This window comes from Zingiber officinale, chromosome 11B (genome assembly GCF_018446385.1).
Source record: "Zingiber officinale cultivar Zhangliang chromosome 11B, Zo_v1.1, whole genome shotgun sequence".
Lineage (NCBI taxonomy): Eukaryota > Viridiplantae > Streptophyta > Magnoliopsida > Zingiberales > Zingiberaceae > Zingiber > Zingiber officinale.
Window position 1 is genome coordinate 81,951,942 of NC_056007.1, and position 21,331 is coordinate 81,973,272.

Here is a 21,331-nt window from a genome sequence, read left to right on the forward strand (position 1 = left end):
AAATCTCGATAAAGTCAAGGAAAAAAACCCCTCCTCCGCACTGACCAACTACAGCTTCCCGATTACCTCCTCACAGATGGTCGTGGGGCTGACCGTGTGGAGTCGCTGGGTTGACGGATTTCACCTTTTATCATTTATAAAGATATTTTCTACAAATAAAACACACAATCATGAGATACTGAACTTCTAGATCACCTGCCATAAGTATTTCCTGATTTATCCTAATAACTGATAAAATAAAATTTATATAAACCAAACCGGTCACTTTAAATTTGATGTTACCTAATTCAATTTTTTAAAAAAAATTCACTCGACCCTAATTTTTTAGGAAAGGCCCCTCCAAAATGTCGTGTATACAAAGGAGCATATTTTGCATAAAATTGAACCGACTACTTGTATATCATATTCAGTAGGTATTATGTTTTTAAAAAATACATTAAATGACCTATTTTGCAATAAAATTACATCAATTATTGTCATTGCACAATTTGTATTAACAATCATAAAACAATTTGTATTAATCAATTATCTAAGTGACGGGACTTTGTAAATAAAAATTAAATGGGTCCTTGCAATATCAAAAAAAAAACAAAGGATACCCCCCAAAACTAAGGTATCTTTTTACTAAACAATTTAACCCAATTTTCAAAATTCTAACAAGGAAATAGAGCTTAAATAGCTCTGCCGACACACGGCCAGAAAGTGCAAGTAGATTGTATCTTCACGGTTCGCTGCTCATCCAGATGCAAAATAATTGTCATTAAAATATTCATGTCCCACACATTTACTAACATTTTACCAAAAAAAAATATTAAACCAAATAACACAACATGAGACGGCCGAACTGGCCCACAAAACTTTTCCACTAACTACTAGAATAAATTAGGAAGCACTCATAACGGATGGCCCAAAAGCTTAGTATCATGTGGTTGTGTGCTTTATTTAAAAGAAAAATCCCTATAAATGCGTCATATCTACGGATCAAACCGTGCGTATCTATGCCCTTCTGCTGCACCATATCCTTGGGGACGGCTAACCTTTTGTCACTCAGCAAATGATATAACTCAAGAAAATTTGATCGGTGCTTCTTCTTCAATGATACTGAATATTTCCTTTATCCTGAACATTTAAAACCATACCGCATGAATTAGTTGTCACTTTACTCATCTAAACAACATAATGTAAATTGTATTAATTGAATAGAAAATAACAAAATCACATAAATTTAGGACTTTGAAAAACTTATTTGAAAATCACATAATGAAAAACTTTGAAAAACTTATATATATAGTATTGGTGTCTAACAAAGGGTGTTCTTGTTGAAGAATCAGTGTTGGACACAAGTATGAGTAGATGAAATTTTGGGTATCAAAAGCTGGTAAGAAATCGTGACCATACCTAACTAAAGATTAAAAATCAAAGTACCATATTTGATACTTTATCTTTCATAGGTCCTCATCATGCAATTTCTGCATACCATATTATCAATGGACATTAGCCGTTTGGTTGGTATTTTTTCATTTTCATTTCTATTTTCAGATAAAAAAATATTATTGACATTTTACACATTCATTTTCTTGAAAAGGAAATATCATTCTATAGTAAAATAAAGAATGTTTAAAAATTATTTTCTTAGAAAATAAAAAACACACGTTTTTGAAAAAATAAAAATAAAAAATGTGGAAACCAAATGCTCCAAATAGGGAAAAAAAATCAGTTTTGCATACCTATTTACATTAATATTTACATCGGAAATCCAGGCCATCAAGTACACCTACATGCATAAGAAATAACTCTCAGATATGAATAAAAGATTGCTCTCCATATATACATTTTAATAAAATAAATAAATAAAAATAAAAAGCCACTTGAATGGTAAATGACATCTAAAAGCTGCTCCTAGAAATTTGAATACCACTGGAAGGTCGAAGACGGAAAAAAAAAATATGCAGATTTTCATGTAAAAGTTGAACAATCTTTTTTATGTTATAGGGAAGTATATCTGCTATGTTGAAGGATATTGCTTAAACAATTGATCTTGTACTAATATGCATTTACATTGTTATCTTGGCAACATACATCTATAGGGAACTACCATATAACCGATCACTAATCAGCTAAATATCATTCAAACTTCTAAAGCTATGATTACTTAAGACAAGAGGAGAGTGAAGGACAAGGGAAGGCAAGGAGATAAGGAGGAACAGGAAATTGTAAGGATGATTAATTGGTGATGAAAAGTTAAGAGTGAAAAGAGATGAGAACGGATAAAAGGACCAAACTACCCCTGCTACCAATGCATTTTCTTCAGTCAAATCCATTTTGTCCTACCACTTCCGAGAAACTACCCAACTACCGCTAACAAAATTTAGCAAGCACCATTTCTAACATTTTCGAACTGCACCTCTACACTGCCACTTGCAGCTGTAGAATTCCTTATTACCTTTGATTCCAATACCTTTGCTTACTATCTGCAGTTAATTGATCTAAGAACATGAGTGCTCTCTTGTACAATTCTAGAATTTCTGCTTTTGTTCTTAACAATTGGTATAAATGATGATTTGAATGACGACAGCATGCACCATGTAGAAACACTAGTTTAGCTTCACCACTGCACTCTTCCTCCACATGGAGTAGCAGCTCCTCACAGCCATTGAATGACTTCCAGCCCTGCTTCCTTGGGCATAAGGTCTCTACTTCCATCATGGCAGGGCATTTGTCACCTCGCAAGGTGATGCCTTCAGGTCCACATCTAATATCATTACTGACAAACACCTAATCAAGTCAGAGACAAAGAGCATCATGATCTTTTTATCCATTGATGACTCTTACCTTGGTTTATGTCTACATTAGGTGAAAGCGAAATTCACCCAAATTCTTTCTTTGGAATCATCTGAGAGAGGGGTATCTAATTCCCTTTCCTCAAGATTAGATCTCTCCTCCAAGCAATTGTAGCATAAGTGAAACCTTCCCTTTCTATAAAATTAGATATCTTCTCCCAAGTAATTGTAGCATAAGACCATTACGACTGAACTATAGATGGTGAATAGTGAATGCCCCTAATTTACAACTTAAAAGATTCTTGCTAATTACTTAGCAACATTAGAGCCATAAAACATAGACGATATAAAGAAGATAAAACAACAAGTCAAAGACTCGAGGATGTAATGTGGTTGAGCAACCCCCAGGGTGCTAATCCACGACTTATTGATCCTTCAGGTGAATCCATTACTTTTCTCCTTTTCGATCATTACTTTTCTCCTTTTCGATCAAATACCCGAGGTGGAGAAATCTCTTACAATTCACTAGAATGAATTACAATGAAGGCTCACAAATGGATACAAGAAGGCTCAGAGATTGCTAGAAATGTTTCTGGAAATGTTAGCTTCAAATCCCCTTGAAGTCCTTTTATAAGCCTTCTTCCAACCTCTTTACAGTTATTTCAACACACAAAAATCCGTTAGAAATTTTCATCAGTTGACTAAGCCACTATCGTCGTTAACGAATGTGCTTGTTGTTGCTTTATTAACGACTCCTTCCATGTTGTCTCTTATAGCATCACTCATCGGCTCAACCACAAATGATAACATTTTGTTCGCTGGTTGATTGACTCCACTCAGCTAGCCAGTTGACTCAGTCAGACAGTCAACTGGCCCACCAGATTGAACATTACCACAACCTAGTTCATACTTCAAAACATCTCATTTGCTAGACCAGATAACCGTAAACACAAAACACTTCTGCTCAAAGTCACTACATCGACAACTCAACCATAGTAGTGTTCAATACCAATCAACTAGTACAATGACTCCGACCACTTCTAAGGTAAGTCCATCTATGTTGAGATATCACCCTCGCCCAAGTACATTTTCTTTCAACAATCAACTCACTATTATTGATGCAATCACCCATGCACATACATTACAGGTTTTGGTAGATTGTTGATACAACCCAACCAAGCATGTGTGTTGCATGGTTTTGATGCTTGGATCATGTTTAAGTGTTTGTTGTGATCTAATGTCGTGGTCAAGTGTGTAGGCGATGATGACTTGGCAAATGGACAGAGTGAAAGTCCTAGCAGACATAGGAAGTTGAATGCTAGGCAGACGGATGTGGTGAAAGTCATAACAAGCATGGGATGTTGGATGTTAAGCGAAGAAAGTCCAAGAAGGATATTCACAAACAAGACACAGAGTGGTAAAGCTCTAAACGGAGTAAAACTTCGAGCGGTGTAGCTCTAGGCACGGAAGACCAATTGACATGGAGACCTTCTGTTCACAAACAAGACACAGAGTGGTAAAACTCCAAACAGAGAAAGACTTCGAGCGGTGTAGCTCTAGGCACAGAAGACCAATTGACATGGAGGCCTTCTGGCATCAAGTATGCTTCTAACCTAAAAGCTTCGAGATCATATAACCTTACGATGAGGGTAGTTTCGGAGGTAGGCAAGCTTGACCTGAGGATTTGAGTCATGGTGCCACAGTCGACTAATATTAACGTAATAATTATTTGTTGCACAAGAAGAATGCAGACACAGAATTCGAGCAAGTTCGGATTCGGTGTATAGGATCAGTTGATTAGGTGATCTGTTGAAGTCGATTAATTAATACTACGAATGATTATTGAAGTTGTGGTTTATATGGAGTCGACTGCTATGCATGTACATTTGCCTGATGGAAACCACATTGTGCTTGAATTCGTAGTTTGACAAATAGAAAACAGTCGACTAATGAATTTTAGTATGGAATAGAAGGTTGAAAATATAAATTTTAGTATGGAACAAAGAGTTGAAAAGTCGACTCATGAATTTCAGAATAAAATAGAGGAATTCGACTGGTGAATTACAGAGTCGAATAGAAGTTTGAACGGTTAACTGAGAAATCGACTAATGAATTTAAAAAAAGCATAAAAGAATTAACAATCAACTAGAGAAGTCGGCTAATGATCAATGGAGTCAACTCTCATATTACACTGATGACAGATTTATAAAATGATCGGAGAAGATAACCAAGGTGATTTGACCATTGATGGAACATGAACAGTCGACTAATGGCAAAACTTTATAAAAGAAGTAGCGTTCACGCAAACAACAACTCTACGATGATGATTTGAAAATTCTATTCTAAGCCCAATAATTTTGAGAAAAAATTTTTGTTACTCTGACAGAGAAATCATGTGGTGAGATCTTGATCTACAAGCTATTGCATCCTTCTTCTAGTCTAACAAAAGGAAGTTTATTCTACCTTAATTGAGGCTGAAAAGGAGAAAGTAAGAAGATTTGCAGTGAGGACTTTAGGACCGTGGAGTGGCAGTCTAGGGCTGTGAATCACATTAATGGCTGTGTCTGGCTTTGTTGTACTTCCTTGGAGTTGTTTAGTCTATTTTCCACTGCGTTCACTCTAATAGTAATTGATTAACAACTAAAATTGTTATTCGTGCTATTCACCCTCCCCCTCTAGCCTGCCTATGATCCAACAACCATGAGTTATACCTATGCTTCGAAATCATCTCCTATCAAGTTACTGGTCCCTCGAATGCAATCAAACCCGAGGCTCTTCCTCATGCCATCCTTCAAGCATCCACCTATGTAGTTTGCTTCATCATCTTAGTCATATTCTTATGCTCCTCGTCCTGCGGTCCTAGGATGCTCCATGCCATCCTTCTCCAATCTCCACAAACCAAGAGCCATCAAATCCTCAATCAACCTTGGCCATGTCAAGTTGTGTTGTATATCTCTAAATTATGTGTGATTCAAATACACATATCAAATACAACAATAATCCTAACTTAAACTTTTTACTTAATCCATCAAATAATCGATCAATCTCGACCTCAAAGGGTGATTGCACCAATAATAATATATATAGTAAACCATAAAATCTGTAGACCTTACAACCTTACAAAGATTATTCTACAAAGAAGAAATGTGGGATCAAAAGTACCTAGAGAGGAAGCAATAATGCGTTCATTATCAATCATCATGTTTAAGTCATCAGGATCATAGTTTAAAATCTCGACCCGTGCTGAGGTTTCGGTCCCAGACCCAAATGATATGGTTTCAATATCATATCGTGACGTGCCGATACGGTTTCGGTATTTTTTTATTTAAACTTGAAACAATCTTCTAATAATAATAATTCAACTATCTCAATTTAAAATGATCAGAGGTGCACAAGATTATAAGTGTTTTAATAAGAATCATAAACTTGACAGACCTTTATCAAAATTGCTTATATAAAGGACATATAATATTTCAAAGGCAAAGACATTCTGAGATAAAAATATATGTTCAAGAAGCAAAAATTATAAAAGTAAAAAAGTTAAATATTTTAATATTCATAGATTTAAATTTTAAATTGATTATATATTTTTCTATAATAAGTATATAGATTACTTTAAAAAAACTACATTATGTATAATAATTATATAAGTTAACTATTTATTTATTTAAATTAATTATTATTTTAAATAATATATATTTAAATTGATAAAAAAAATAAAATATTAATTAAATAATAAAACAAAAAAAATATAAACTAATTAAAAAATATCAGAATATTACTCTGATTTATTAGATTTTTTAAACAAAATTAGAATTTTTAAATAAATTTAAATCAGTAAAATTAATTTTCAGAATATTAATTAATAAATTTTTTATAATTTTTTTAAATTTTAAATATATTTATATTTTATTATAATAATTTAATTAGGCATTATAAGTCTCTTCCAAATATCACACAAGTTAGAAAATATTTGAATTAATTAAATCAAAATATTTAATTTTTAAGAAATGTCTTCACGGCACGCTCGTCCGGCGACACCAAAGAGTCGCGAGCGCCTCCAAGGCCACAGGAGGAGTTGTAGGACTCCTCCAACACTGCTGAAAGAGTCCAAGGACTCCTTCGGCGCCGTCGGAGGCGATCCGCGACTCCTCCGGCAGAGCCAGAGGCGTCCCACGATTCCTCCGGCAGCACGTGTGAGGCTCCTGGGTCGTTTGGTTGCGCCGAAGGCGTCCCACGATTCTAGCAGCGCTGGTCGTGATGGAATCGCGACATGCTCTGTTACACGACGACAAGCGCGCATGATTCCTCCTGTCGCGTGCACGCGATGACGCAACAAAATCGTTGCTAGTCTGGTGCTGATTTTGATGCACGGATAGAACGGTAAGTTTCGCTCGTTCCACCCGACACGGAACGAATTTTGAACCGTGATCAAGATTATGGAGAAGACAGCTTGTGTATTCCAAAATTATGATTCCTTGAAATTTTTATTTCTTTTAGGGGCAATCACATCACTTAGGGGTCGTTTGGTATGAGCATGAGAATGAGAATCGGAATGAGAATCATTGTATTGTGGAATGGGAATGGGAATGAGTATGAGCATGGATATCACTCTTAACAACAATGTTTGGTTAGTTGCATACTTTCTATCGGAATAAATCAATATTTCCTTTTTTACCCTTAAAGGAAAAAAAGAGAAAAAAATTAGATGTGAGAGAAAAATATGATGAAAGAAAATGATGAGAGAGAAAGTATGATGAGAGAGAAAATATGATGAGAGAGAAAGTGTGATGAGAGAAAAGGAGAAAAGAGTGTGATAGAAGAGTGCATGATGAGAGAAGATGAGAGATAAAATATGATGGGAGAGGATAAAGAGTGAGAAAATGTAATGAGAAAAAATGAGAAGAGAGAGAGTGTGTGTGATGAGAGAGATTGAGGAAAGAGAGTATGATGAGAACAAAAGAGAACAGTGAATGTGATGGGAGAGATTGAGAAGAGAGAAAGTATGATAAGAGAGAAAGTATGATGAGAGAAAAAGGAGGGAGTGTGACAAGAGAGATTGAGGAGAGAGAAAGTGTGATGAGAGCGAAAGTGTGATGAGAAAAAAAAAATGTGATGGGAGATATTGAGGAGAGAGAAAGTATGATGAGAGAGAAAATATGATGAAAAAAAAGAGAGTGTGATGGAAGAGATTGAGGAGAGAGAAAGTATGATGAGAGAAAAAGTATTATGAGAAAAAAGAGTGTGATAGGAGAGAGAAAGTGTGATAAAATGATGAGAGAGAACAAGAAGAGAGAAGTGATATGAAAGAAAAAATAAATAAATAAATTTTGATATTTGATATTAAGGGAGAAAATTTTAATTTTAGGTCAAGGATATTTTTGGAATAAGGGAATATTTTGATTGATGAAAATAGGATAATGACTCATTGAAGGGAAGGTACATGGGAATGAGTTATTACCCAATTTCAAGGATTTATTCCCTTATTTGTATTCCTATTCCTATAATCCAATTATTAACAATGACAATCAATGATTCTCATTCTCATTCCCTACTTCTATTCTCCTAAACCAAACACCCCCTTAGAATATAAAAATATTCAAATTGTTCAGCAAATATAAATGCGGGTATAAAAGTGAATTGAGACTGATGAGTCGTGAAGATTCCACGAAGACCCAAAGATGGTGGCAAGTGGCAACTTAATGAGATAACTAACACATATCAAAATGTCATCAATTGAGATGAATTAATCAGGAAACAGATCATAATTGTACCAAACAAAAGCATGCAATTCCGACTGTACCAACTGACCTGCAAAACATCACTGCTCATAAGATGATATTCCTTTGTGTCTAAGGGACTCCAAGATAGTTGACCTCTTAATTGTGGAAACAGAGGTGGGATATTATTTTCAGTGCACAGACCACTAATCTTTAGTTCATCAAATTCTCCAATATATAGTTCATCTGACCACTTTATCTTATTACCCCGTCCTTCACCTTCACATCTAAGTGAGAGAAACTCAACCACCAGGAACCGCTGTCCAAATGAAGATTACCAATAGCCACAGGAAAATTATCAGCACCATAGCACCATCATCAGAAGAAGCATCAGCAGCCAAAAGGTTCATAGAATTTTAATGTGCAAGTATTACGTACCTTCAAGCTTAACTCTGATACAAACATCTCAACTAGCTCCCATGCAAGATTCTCTGACATTCCACAAATGCGAAGAAATCAACACTAATTTCTAAGACTTGAGAAGAAAAAAAAGAATCTAACTAAAAGAAATAACATAATGAAATATAGCTAAATTTTGACAGAAAAAAATTATGTATTATGGGTAATGAGATTCAAGAACAAATGAAAAGATCCAGTAAATATAATGGAGAGAAAAAATTTAAATTTCTCTTACATGAACCTCCAAACTACACAAGTGTTGCCCTTTAACATTCATAGGGGATAGGAATTATCTTTGAATGCAAAACTCATTGCAAAGACTATAAGCATTAACAGGTGAATCTATAATAGGTTTCAAACAAATTTGAGAGTTTTGAACTGAATATCTATAAGCAGGGTAAGGCTGCGTACAATGGAGCTTTCCCCGGGACCCCGCATGACGGGAGCTTCGTGCACCGGGCTGCCCTTTTTTTTTAGCTCAAATAATTGTGTTGATTATTCGAAATAAGATTGATAAAAGTTTGGAGGCCTAAATTTTGGAACCAAAAGATTCTATATATACATATATATATATGATTTGAATCTTTATAGTTGGATGGAAATCCAAGCCACCAGTCAACCAACTTGGAATACAAGGCGTTATTTTTTGTCACTGGTACAAGAACAGCTAGAGCCTAGATTTCTGTTCCCTTTTCATTTGATGCATGACAAACTAAAAAAAAAACCTGAAGGAAGATATACAATTGAAATATGCTGAGACAAGACCAATAACTTCTTAACTAAAATGCTGGCAAAAATCCTACTATTCTGAAAAAGAAAATGAAAATAAGTTCACTTGGTCAAGAAAATTTAAACACGATGTCAGTTTTTTCTTTTTGTAATTACAAATAGAAGCAAACTGCAAAAGCATTGTTTTCTCTTTTCTTTTCTAAAACAATTTCATAGATATATCATCTTTATCACTTTCATGCAAAAATAATTATAGTTGGCTAGTTAAAATCTAACATATTTAGGTTTGAGTTGACCAAACTAAGAAATTTCACCTTTTGTTTAACTTGGTTCTGATAGCATGATCATTTGTTGCATAAAATTTTATTTTAAAAAAAAGTTTAAATTGGTTAGTTCTTTCAGTTTGTACCACTAGACACATCTCAACTCTAGCTTTAAGAGTACAAGTTGAAAATGAAGCACAAGCATAAGATGTGTTCTTCAGGTCCTTTATAGTGTTAGATTGTTTGATTTCATCTAGGGATGTCATTACATAACATAGTAAAATATTGAGATCGAGCTAAGTAAACTAATACCAACTTATCAAACAAAGGTCTAAGAGAAGAAAATTGAAAATGCAGTAAAATTGTGCTTCCAAAAAATACAACCTAAGATCCATCCACATAACACCAATCTAATGTGTAAAATGTTGACCGAAGGAGAAAGCATACCAAAGTGTGAGATTGAAAAGAATGTAAAAACTGATACTCCACCACCATCTCCACTATCATTCTCATGTTCAGGACTATCACCAAATTGCGACAGAGGGCCAGCAACTGGTCCTTTAAGGAAACATCGGAAAGAGTGTGCTGACTTAACCAATTCAGCAACTGTGAGTACCTGAAAAGGATTGAGATTAGAGAATCTGAATGAGATCTGGAAGTTAAAAAACATGCATCAATGAACTTTTCAGCTGGAGTCACCTTGAATGCTTCCATATAGCTACTAATATGAAAGCAGAAGATGAAAAATCAAGAAGATAGATTGAATCAGAAATAAAATGTACCAAACCTAACAGTGGTGTTGCTCCATGAATTTTTTTTATATAAAGGTAGAAGTAAATTCAATTTTGCTAATAAGAGACACAAGTTACCAGTTACAAGCGTACCATATTCTTGTACGATGAGAGAAGATAGTTTCTATATGTTTCCTGGAAACAAATGTCATCAGCATCTTAGTCCAGGAACAAACAATAAATGTATTTGAATTTAAGTCTATAAGATATTAACATGATAAGAAAGATGAAAATTCAGAAGGAAGACCTGCTTATGAGCCAATTTTTGGCATGCCTTCTCTCGAATTTCGGGCATGTCATTCGCAGCACCCAAGTTCACTGACGACATGTATCTAAAAAAAACTACCATCAAATGTAGCTCAACCAACTTCTTAATTTCCCTTAAAACCTAAAAAATCATAAAACAAACTTTTCCCTCACCTGTGATTGAGATATGCATTTACAAGTGAGGTAGCATGTGATCTCCCCTCTGACATGGCGCTGGCCCACTGAATCTTGCTTGAGAACAATTTCAACCATTGATTCCTCACATTCCTTTGAGTTGCTGGCCTCCATAAGCGTAATGGTGAGGGTGATAAGAACATTGAAGGAGAGTTGCTACTACAATTAGGATTTTGAGACTCAACACCCTTTGAAGAGGGAAGCGGAGTGGCAGGAGCTGCCATTGAGCAATGAACACTATCCCATGACGACACAACTAGTGAGAAATATGTTACTCATATTATGAATGAAATATTTAATTGATTTTTTATTATTATTAGATATAGGATTTTTCATATTGAATAATTAATATTAAGCATTGACTAGGTTAACAAGAAAATCAAATCATTTTGATGCATATGACACAACACTGCCTGCCGAGCTAGTTTAATTAAATAGGGATCATGGGAATCAATCTATTTTAACAAGTGATATGGCTAGGTTTCTGAATTTGACCCATTAGGTTATGTTTGAACTAAGACTAAATAAGGGTTCAATGAGACACAAGTCATTTTGTCCTTCGACATGAATTACTACCCCTACCAATTGGAAAAAAAGATTATACAAGTGAGAGGTACATTCAAGTGTCTCATAATTTAGATTATGTCAAACTTCAAAAAAACTATATTGCATACCTGTTACATGCTTAAGTTTAATAAAATTATTAGTGGCAAGGCTAATTTTATCTTAATTGACTGCCTAGGTGCCTATTCGATTCAAACAGGCAGTCAACATGGAAAAACAAGGATTATTGTGTTTAATATTGCATACCCTGACTGAATCTAAACACATTTCTCTTGTGACCTTGGAGTAGCAAAGGATGGCCAACATGGAAAAACAAGCAGGTCATGCACCATAATGTAATGTAAGAGAACAAAACAAACAAAATAAGCAGGTCATGTTTACCTTCAATTGGTGGTCTCACAGAACACAACTTTCATTAATGAGGATATTAAAGGGTTCAGAAACAAGGAAAACCTGTGATCCTCCTTGGGCTGGACAACAAGAGAGCGTATGGCCCTCGCCTTTGGCTCCGGCGGTGAGCGACAGTGAATAGCAGCGTTGCTGCTATGAGCAACAGCAATAGTCGCTATTGTTGACTGGAAGAAGAGGCAAGAGTTGCCGCCGTTAGCTAAAGAAAAAGGGACAAAAGGCTTCTGGGGAAAATGCTGGACTTGCTGTTGCTAGAACACTGTTCCTTCTCGTGGCTTGATGGGTGGCGTCCAACAGTTACACCTTGGCCGGCACCGGTGATCGATGACGCCACAAAGTCCCGCAACTGAGTTGAAGAAAACCTTGCCCTCGGGTGGAAACAGTGTCGCTAGGGTACACGATGGTGGCTCTGTGCCGGCACGAAAGCTCAAGATCGGAAAAGGGCAGAAAGGAGGCGATGGCGCTCTAGGGCAGAGACGCGAGGCTGGTGCCGGCGGTGCTCTCTGTGGCGATCGGCGCGGTGAGGACCTCCGCGACGATGAGACGTCGGTAGGGGAGAGGAAGCTTCGGTGAGGCGTCGGCTGTACGGCGTCGGCGCTGCTCCGTGCGGCGGCGTCGATGCGACAGAAGATCGGAAGGAAAAATTAGGGCACGGGGGAGAGAGCGCGAGGAGGTGAAGGCTCGGGAGTAGGTGGCGGCGGCGCGAGAGGGAAACGGGAGAGAAGTTCGGGCTCGGCGGGGGAAAAAGAAGAAGAAAGGTTGGTGTCACGAGCTCAACGAAGAAGAGGAAGAGAGGTTTCGGGGTGGATAGCGGTGTAAATGAATATACCAATCGTGAACTATTCAAAGCTATAAAAACTCGTTTGAACTCGTTTAATTAGGTTCGTGAAAATAAACAAGTCAAGCTCAAGCTTCATAATACTTGGCTCGTTAGCTCGTGAATATATTCGTAAAACTCATGAATCAACTTTTAAATAAAAATAATAATAATTTTGATATTAAATTTATATATTTTACACTTTACTTATTAAAAATATAGATAAATATATTAAATTTATTTATTAGAATAAAATTATAAATTTTAATAAGAATATTATAATTTTCTCTAAATATATAATTTAATTTTTAATGAATAATTAAATTTATAATTTATATTTATTAAATTCGTTTAGGCCCGATAAAATCTCGAATAAGCTCGTGAGCCATGAATATAATTGTTAAATAAAGCTCGAGCTCGACTCGATTATAAACGAGTCAAGCTCAAACATTCAAGAGTTCGGCTCGGCTCAGCTTGATTACACCCCTAGGCGTGGAAGAAGAATAGGGCACGAAGAAAAGACATAGGAAAAGGAAAAATAAGAAAAAGAAAATAAATAAAACCTAGGTTTTCTTTATTAAAGACTAGATTACTTCCTTAATCAATTTTCATATATGAGTATTTCAAATAGCCTTTCTTACGCCTATTAATTCATCCCATAAATTACCTCATATGAACTTCGAAAATCTCCAAAAAAAATTTAAAAATTCCGTTAAGGCTATTTGCATATTAAACATTATTATTTAATTATTATTTGTTGTCGTATTTTACATTCTCCCCCACTAATAAAAATTTAATCCCCAAATTTCATTATTTACCATCAGCAAAACTGGCAATAAACAACCAGTATAAATTATGAACGGAAGTCTAACCTACATACCTCAAATAAACAAAAGGGGTATCGAGTTATAATCATAACCTCTGTTGGACCTCGTGGTTGTTTTGATGTGATCAACCAAGTTAATTAGGTCCTGTTTATTTTTGATCTCTGTGTCTAAGTGTGCAGGAGCTTAGGAGCGAATAAAGTCGAGCGGAAGGCGCAGCTAGCGAGAAGGATGGCACGAGAAGGGAGCCGACGAGCTCAATGCGTCCGAAGGATGAGAGAGCTGTAGAAGAGTACACCGGTGGGCGAGAAGAACGTGCGCGACGTTCGAGGGACGTAAAGCCGGGACGGAAGACTGCTCGAGGAAAATGCCAGGAATTAGGTTCGGGTGAGCCCTATTCCGGTTGGCCGCAATCACCCAAGCTATCGGAGGATCGGAAGCCAAAAGGAAGTGTAAAGGAGCTAGAACGCTAGTTGGAGGCGCCCTCAATGAAGCAATGAAGGCGCCTGCGCTGCCCTCAACCTTGGAGGTGCCTCCAACAAGTGTTGAAGGCGCCTTCAACACTGCTTGAGGCGCCTCCAAGCTGGTCAACTCAACCGTTTGAGCGTGGATAGAGTTTTATTCTCTTGACTTGGTTGGAAGCGCCCTCAAGGCTATTTGAGGCGCCTTGAACCCTCGAGATAAGATTTCCAGGAGCTATATAAAGTCCCCTGGAGCTAGGAAATGAAAGGCATTTAAGCAATCAACTCTGTATTCATTCCTAGCAATAGTTCTGAGCTTCTAAGTGTGTAAAAGGCTTCTCCGCCTTCAGAGAAGGAGATCGTTAGTGCGCTTTTCACCGCCTTGGATTAACAATCATCTTGGTTGTAACCAAGTCAACTTCTAGTCTTCTCTAATTCTTTTGTTTTATTATTTTACTATTATTGCTATCTATTTCGAGTTGAAAAATCAGAGGAGGGTATACTTTTATTGTGCAGGCAATTCACCCCCCTTTTGCCGGTCCCGCTTCTCCAACAAGTGGTATCAGAGTCTGACTGCTTCAGAAGGACTAACCGTCAACTAAAGCACAAAGATCAAGACGATGGCCGGAGCGAACATTCATCCCCCGAAGTTCGACGGAGACTTCGCTACGTGGAAACGCAAAATGAAAGTATTTTTTAAGACCGAATTTGATATTCTTTTAATAATGAAATATGGATATACAACGCCAAAAGACAAAGAAGAATGCAACTGGACGAAGAAGGTGCAGGCCAATTTCGTGGCCAACGGAAAGGCGGAATTTCACCTACTCAGTGTTCTGCCGCCCCAGGAGATAAGTCGGATCGGAAGCTACGACTCCGCCAAAGACCTCTGGGATAAATTCTTGGAGCTCCACGAAGGCACCTCAGAAGCAAAGTTAGCGAGGCGTAACATCCTTCGGACTTAGCTGACGAATCTCCGGATGAACATCGGCGAGAAGGTAGCACAACTCCAAGCGAGAATCAAGGAGCTGATAACGAAACTGACAAATCTCGGTGAATTGGTATCAAATCGAGATTTCATCCGTTATGCACTTAACGCCTTCCCAAGGACTCCAGAGTGGGCGTCCTTAGTAGATGCTTACTACATCTCTAAGGATTTTGAGGTAAGTAGTTTAGAAAGTTTATTTTCTACCTTCGAACTTGAGCCTAAACAAGTAGAAAAGTTGAACCTCAACATTGCCCTACAAGCCGAAAAGGATGATCCCGACTCCGAAGCGTCGATCGACGAAACCGAAGCGGCGCTACTGGTAAGACGTTTCAATAAATTTCTTAAAACTAATAAATTTAAATCGCAGTCGAGGAAGCATCAGCGCAACAAAATGACAGTCCGGTGCTACAACTGCAATGAGGAAGGACACATCAAGGATGACTGCCCCAAATTAAAGAAAAATGACAAAGAAAAGTCTCAAAGACCAACGTCCTCGAAGCGCAAGAGTCTGAAGGCTACATGGGATGAATCATCATCCTCAGAATCTGAAGACGAAGCCTTCTCGGGTCTAGCACTGATAGCCAACCATCTGCCAGAAGAAGAATCAAGCTCAGAAATGAGCATAGATGAAGGGGGAGGAACATCAGAAAAAGAAAGTTATGATGAAGGGGGAGCACCACAAAGTAAGGTAAGTAAGGTACGTGTTCTGAACCCTAAACAGTCGTTTCAATTTATTAAAGCTATTTCTAAAGACTTAGCTGAATCAGAAAAAAAAAATTGCTAACTTAAATAAAATGTTAGATAATTTGAAATCCGAAAATGATAAATTGAAACTCCAAATTGAAAAGTTAAAATCTGATGCATGTTCAAATACTAATATTTTTCAAAAATCAAAAATTAAGGTTTATGGAAAACTAAATTGGTATATAAGAAAATATCAGGGTCAACTTAGAAAAATACCTAAAGGCTATATACCCCCTAAGTTTTTAACTAACCTTGTAGCAAGGAATCTATACTGGTTCCAAAATCTTTACTGGATTAAAATCTCTTTAAGATTAAGGCTTTCAGAAGAAAATTAAACATTAAAATTTCTTTATGAGGCTTTGTCTAAGTAAGTGGTTGTTGCTCCAATAACCAAGAAGGTCTAGTGCCTCACCATGACCTGAAAGCCAAAATATTGAAAATAAAATATTTAATTAACTTTTTGGTAAAAGCATTAAAAATAAATAATGTTTTGAAAAGTTTTTAAACATTTTTCTTGGAAATTCTTCAAAAATATTTTTTATCCAGAAAAATATTTCTTGGATAAAATTTTAACTTAAAAAAAATCTCTTCTGAAATTAGAAATGATTTTTTTTTAAAATTATCTTAACTAAATTTGTCTGAAAATGATTTGTTTTTACTTTGCAACTTTTTAAAAAAAAATTCTAAGAACATTGTTAACTTAAAAAAAATTCTGATCTTATAGTTAGAAAATTTGAATTTTTCTTTTACTTAGGAAATTTTTAACTTAGAAATTTTTTACTACCTTGTTCCCCACTCTTTTTGCTGTGATCAAAGGAAGAGATAGTAAAGTACAAGTTTAAGTTTAGGGGGAGTTAGAAAAATTATAAAAAAATTTCTAACTTATGTTGCAAATTCTATTATTATAATTTTTTGTTAGTTTAGTAATTTTCTTAAATTACTATTTGGTTGTTTTTACTCTAACTTGAACTTGGGTTGATGCACATCAAAAAGGGGGAGATTGTTGTACCCCGTGGTTGTTTTGATGTGATCAACCAAGTTAGTTAGGTCCTGTTTATTTTTGATCTCTGTGTCTAAGTGTGCAAGAGCTTAGGAGCGCAAGAAGTTGAGCGGAAGACGCAGCTAGCGAGAAGGACGGCACGGGAAGGGAGCCGACGGGCTCGGTGTGTCCGAAGGACGAGAGAGATACGGAAGAGTACACCGGTGGACGAGAAGAACATGCGCGACGTTCGAGGGACGTAAAGCCGGGACGGAAAACTGCTCGAGGAAAAGGCCAGGAATTGGGTTCAGGTGAGCCCTATTCCGATTGGCCACTATCACCCAAGCTATCGGAGTATCGGAAGCCAAAAGGAAGTGTAAAGGAGCTAGAACGCTAGCTGGAGGCGCCCTCAATGAAGCAATGGAGGCGCCTGCGCTACCCTCAACCTTGGAGGCGCCTCCAACAAGTGTTGAAGGCGCCTTCAACAATGGAGATGCCTTCAACACTGCTTGAGGCGCCTCCAAGCTGGTCAACTCGACCGTTTGAGCTCGGATAGAGTTTTATCCGCTTGACTTGGTTGGAGGCGCCCTCAAGGCTATTTGAAGCGCCTTGAACCCTCGAGATAAGATTTCCAGGAGCTATATAAAGGCCCCTGGAGCTAGGAAATGAAAGACATTCAAGCAATCAACTCTGTATTCATTCCTAGCAATAGTTCTGAGCTTCTAAGTGTGTAAAAAGCTTCTCCGCCTTCAGAGAAGGAGATCGTTAGTGCGCTTTTCACCGCCTTGGATTAACAACCGTCTTGGTTGTAACCAAGTCAACTTCTGGTCTTCTCTAATTCTTTTGCTTTATTATTTTATTATTATTGCTATCTATTTCGAGTTGAAAAAATCGAGGAGGGTATACTTTTATTGTGCAGGCAATTCACCCCCCTCTTGTCGGCCCCGCTGCTCCAACAACCTCAAGCTCCCAGGTAGCCTTCTCGTCAGAATGATACTAACATCCGACTTTAACTAATCGGATAGTCTTATTCCGCAGCTGACGCTCTCTGTGGTCCAGAATTCGTACCGGAACTTCCTCGTAGGTAGCGACAGGCTGAATGAGAACTGATATATCTGACAAAATATGTGTTGGGTCGGGCACATATCTCCTCAGCATGGACACATGAAATACATCGTAAACGCCTGCTAGAGACGACGGTAGCGTCAAACGGTAAGCTACCGCTCCAATCCTCTCCAAGATCTTGAAAGGTCCAATGTATCGCGGAGCTAACTTACCTCGGAGGCCAAATTTCTTTACCCCTTTCGTGGGTGAAACTCGCAAAATTACATGGTCGCTAGTAGAGAACTCCAGGGGTCTTCATCTCCGATCAGCATAACTCTTTTGACGGTCCTGCGCCTCAGACATTCTCCGTATAATAGTGCAGACCAATTATGTCTCCTGCTAAGCTCTATGAGATTCTAGCAGTCGGGCCTCCCCAACCTCCTCCCAGAGGGTGGGTGCCCGACAAGGTCTATCGTACAACGCTTCAAACGGTGTCATCCGGATAGCCGAATGATAGCTGTTGTTGTAGATGAACTCCACCAATGGCAGGTGGTCCTCCCAGTTGCCTCCGAAATCCATAACGCAAGACCTCAGCAAGTCCTCTAAAGTCTGAATGGTCTGCTCTGACTGTCCATCTGTCTACGGATAGAATGATGTACTGAAACGGAGTTATGTGCCCAAAGCCTGCTGCAAACTTTGCCAGAACTGAGATGTGAACCGTGGGTCTCTATCCGATATAATGCTCAAAGGAACACCATGCAATCTAATGATCTCTTGACAATACCGCTTTGTCAATCGATCCAGAGAATCGGTCTTCTGAATCGTTACGAAATGTGCAGATTTGGTTAATCGATCAACGACTACCCAAATCGCGTCATGACCTCGTCGTGTCCTAGGCAGTCCTATGACAAAATTCATAGTGATGTCCTCCCATTTCCACTTTGGAATATGAATCTTTTGAAGTAGTCCAGCAGGTCTCTAGTGCTCAGCCTACACCTGCTGACAGACTAGACATCTAGCTACAAACTTCGCGATGTCTTTCTTTATGTCGTTCCACTTATATGAACGCCTCAAATCTTGATACATGCGTGTTCCACCTGGGTAGATCGCAAATCGGGAGCGATGAGCCTCCTGAAGTAGCTCCTCCAAGACCGGATGAGATTGAGGTACGCATAATCTACCTCGGAAATAAATAATACTCTCGTCATCCCGGGTGAACCCTGTCTGTTGCTCGGAAGCTATTTGACTGCCACTAGACTATAAGCGCTGATCTCCGGCCTGGGCTTCTCCGATCCTCGTCATGATCGACGATTGAGCAACCATGGTAATAAGGATACCTGCTCTGTCTGTCCCTGCTCCTCAAGTCCCAATTCGGAGAAACCCTAAATCAAGTTCGTGCCTAAAACTCGGTGGCGAGCTAAAACCCCTCTGAACTTTCGGTTAAGCGCATCGGCAACCTCATTAGCTTTTCGTGGGTGGTAGCTAATGGTACAATCATAATCCTTCAGGAACTCCATCCATCTCCAGAAGCAAAACCAGAACTGGTGCCGACACTAATCTCTGCTTCAGCTTCTGGAAGCTGGTCTCACAGGTTTCTGACCATGTGAACTTCAGGGCATTTCCTGATCAGGCGTGACAGCGGCATAGCAATTTGAGAGAAACCATCAATGAACTGTCTGTAATATCGAGCTAGATAAAGGAAGTTGTGAGTCTCCTATATAGACTACGACTACTCCCAACTGGTAACAAACTCTATCTCCTGTGAATCCACGGTATTCCCTACTAGTGACCATGTGTCCCAGAAATCTCACAGAAGACAATCTCAATACTCACTACTGAACTTCACATATAGATATTCCCGTCGAAACATCTCTAGAACTATGCGAAGATGGTGTACGTGATTCCCCTTGGATCAGAAATATATCACAACATTGTCAACAAAGACAATGAAAACCGATCCAAAACATCCTAGGAATACCAAAATCATCGAGTTCATGAAAACATCTAGGGCACTGTAAACCTAACTGGTAAAATCAATAACTCATAATGTTCATACAACAAACATACTTAACTATAAGATTCCTGACAATAAGTCTGAAATCTGATCACTGACTACAAATCATCAAAGAAATAGATCATCAAATGTGAGAGCAACGCTCCATCACAAGAAATGCACATATGTGGGAGCAACGCTCTACCACCAACAATGCAACCTATATGGGAGCAACGCTCCTCTATAAACAATCCACAATATGTAGGAGCAACGCTCCACCACAACAATCAATAATCTGTATTTGTAATCTATAAATGGGAGCAATGCTCCACTACACGCAATCTACAATATGTGGGAGCAACGCTCTACCATAAATAATCCATAATATGTGGGAGCAATGCTCCACCACAAACAATCCATAAGTGACCAAGACATCTAACTATCTAGCTAGAGACTGCATGAGATCACTCTACCACAAATCACTGTGGGCAGCCAAGGGTATAACAACCTAGTAAGCATATCAAGTCCTCTGTCAACTCCCTCAACATCATAATGGGCCACTCACCAGTAGAAAAATTAGTTGACAGGGTATACTGTCAATGACATAATGTAGACACTCAACATAGGTAAAATCATCATGATAATACCAATAATACACCTGACACACGTGCACACACAACATAAGTATAATCGACATAATCCTCCAATTAGTACACACCAAACACACTCATAACACAGGTATCAATCAACATAATACCTCCAACAATACATACCGAATCCGTGTGCATATATCAACGTAGGTATAATCAACAAGATACCTCCAATAATATAATCAGACACGTACACCTAACCACAACACAGATTTAATCGAAAAGATACCTCCAATAATACACCAAACAGATGTACGCATACAACAACACAAATTAAATCGACAAAATCCCTCCAATAATACAATCAAATGCGTACACCTAACCACATAGGTATAATCCACAAGAAACCTACAATAACCATAACTGGACATGTATACAAACACTACCTGCGAATGGTCAGTCTACCACAGGACTCCTACAATACATACTAATCATGTGTACACACAACCTAGATATGCATAATTAGCATATTTAACCCAATCAACCAGACAATCCCTATACTACCTGTTGGTTGCTACTCGGAAAACCTAGAGGTTCCACTATACAAAAATTTTGTACAAAGGTCTGAACCTTTTCCTAGCTACCATGTGTTCTTTTAAATTAAATTTTGGATCGCCTGCGGAACTTAACAAGTTTGATCCAAAACTTAATCTATTTGTTCTTTTAGGTTTTGACT

The 21,331-nt window shown here is 37.8% G+C and overlaps 1 protein-coding gene across 5 annotated transcripts; it reads right to left on the minus strand.

Annotated features, from left to right (window-relative positions):
- Positions 1–738: 738 nt before the first annotated feature.
- Positions 739–12,994, minus strand: LOC122033404. Of its 5 annotated transcripts, none has more exons than XM_042592412.1 (9): positions 12,201–12,990; positions 11,163–11,420; positions 10,990–11,074; positions 10,836–10,877; positions 10,399–10,567; positions 8,939–8,991; positions 8,592–8,819; positions 1,728–1,774; positions 739–1,119 (listed from the first exon to the last, which is right to left on the minus strand). In XM_042592412.1, exons 2-9 carry the CDS (start codon positions 11,405–11,407, stop codon positions 1,065–1,067), a joined length of 924 nt encoding a protein of 307 aa, XP_042448346.1. In that variant the 5' UTR covers positions 11,408–11,420; positions 12,201–12,990; the 3' UTR covers positions 739–1,064. The 5 variants fall into 5 exon arrangements, with proteins under 5 accessions (XP_042448346.1, XP_042448347.1, XP_042448351.1 ...); XM_042592413.1 differs by having other exon boundaries at positions 12,129–12,990; XM_042592417.1 differs by lacking the exon at positions 12,201–12,990 and having other exon boundaries at positions 10,990–11,084; positions 11,163–11,318.
- Between the last annotated feature and the right edge of the window lie 8,337 nt (positions 12,995–21,331).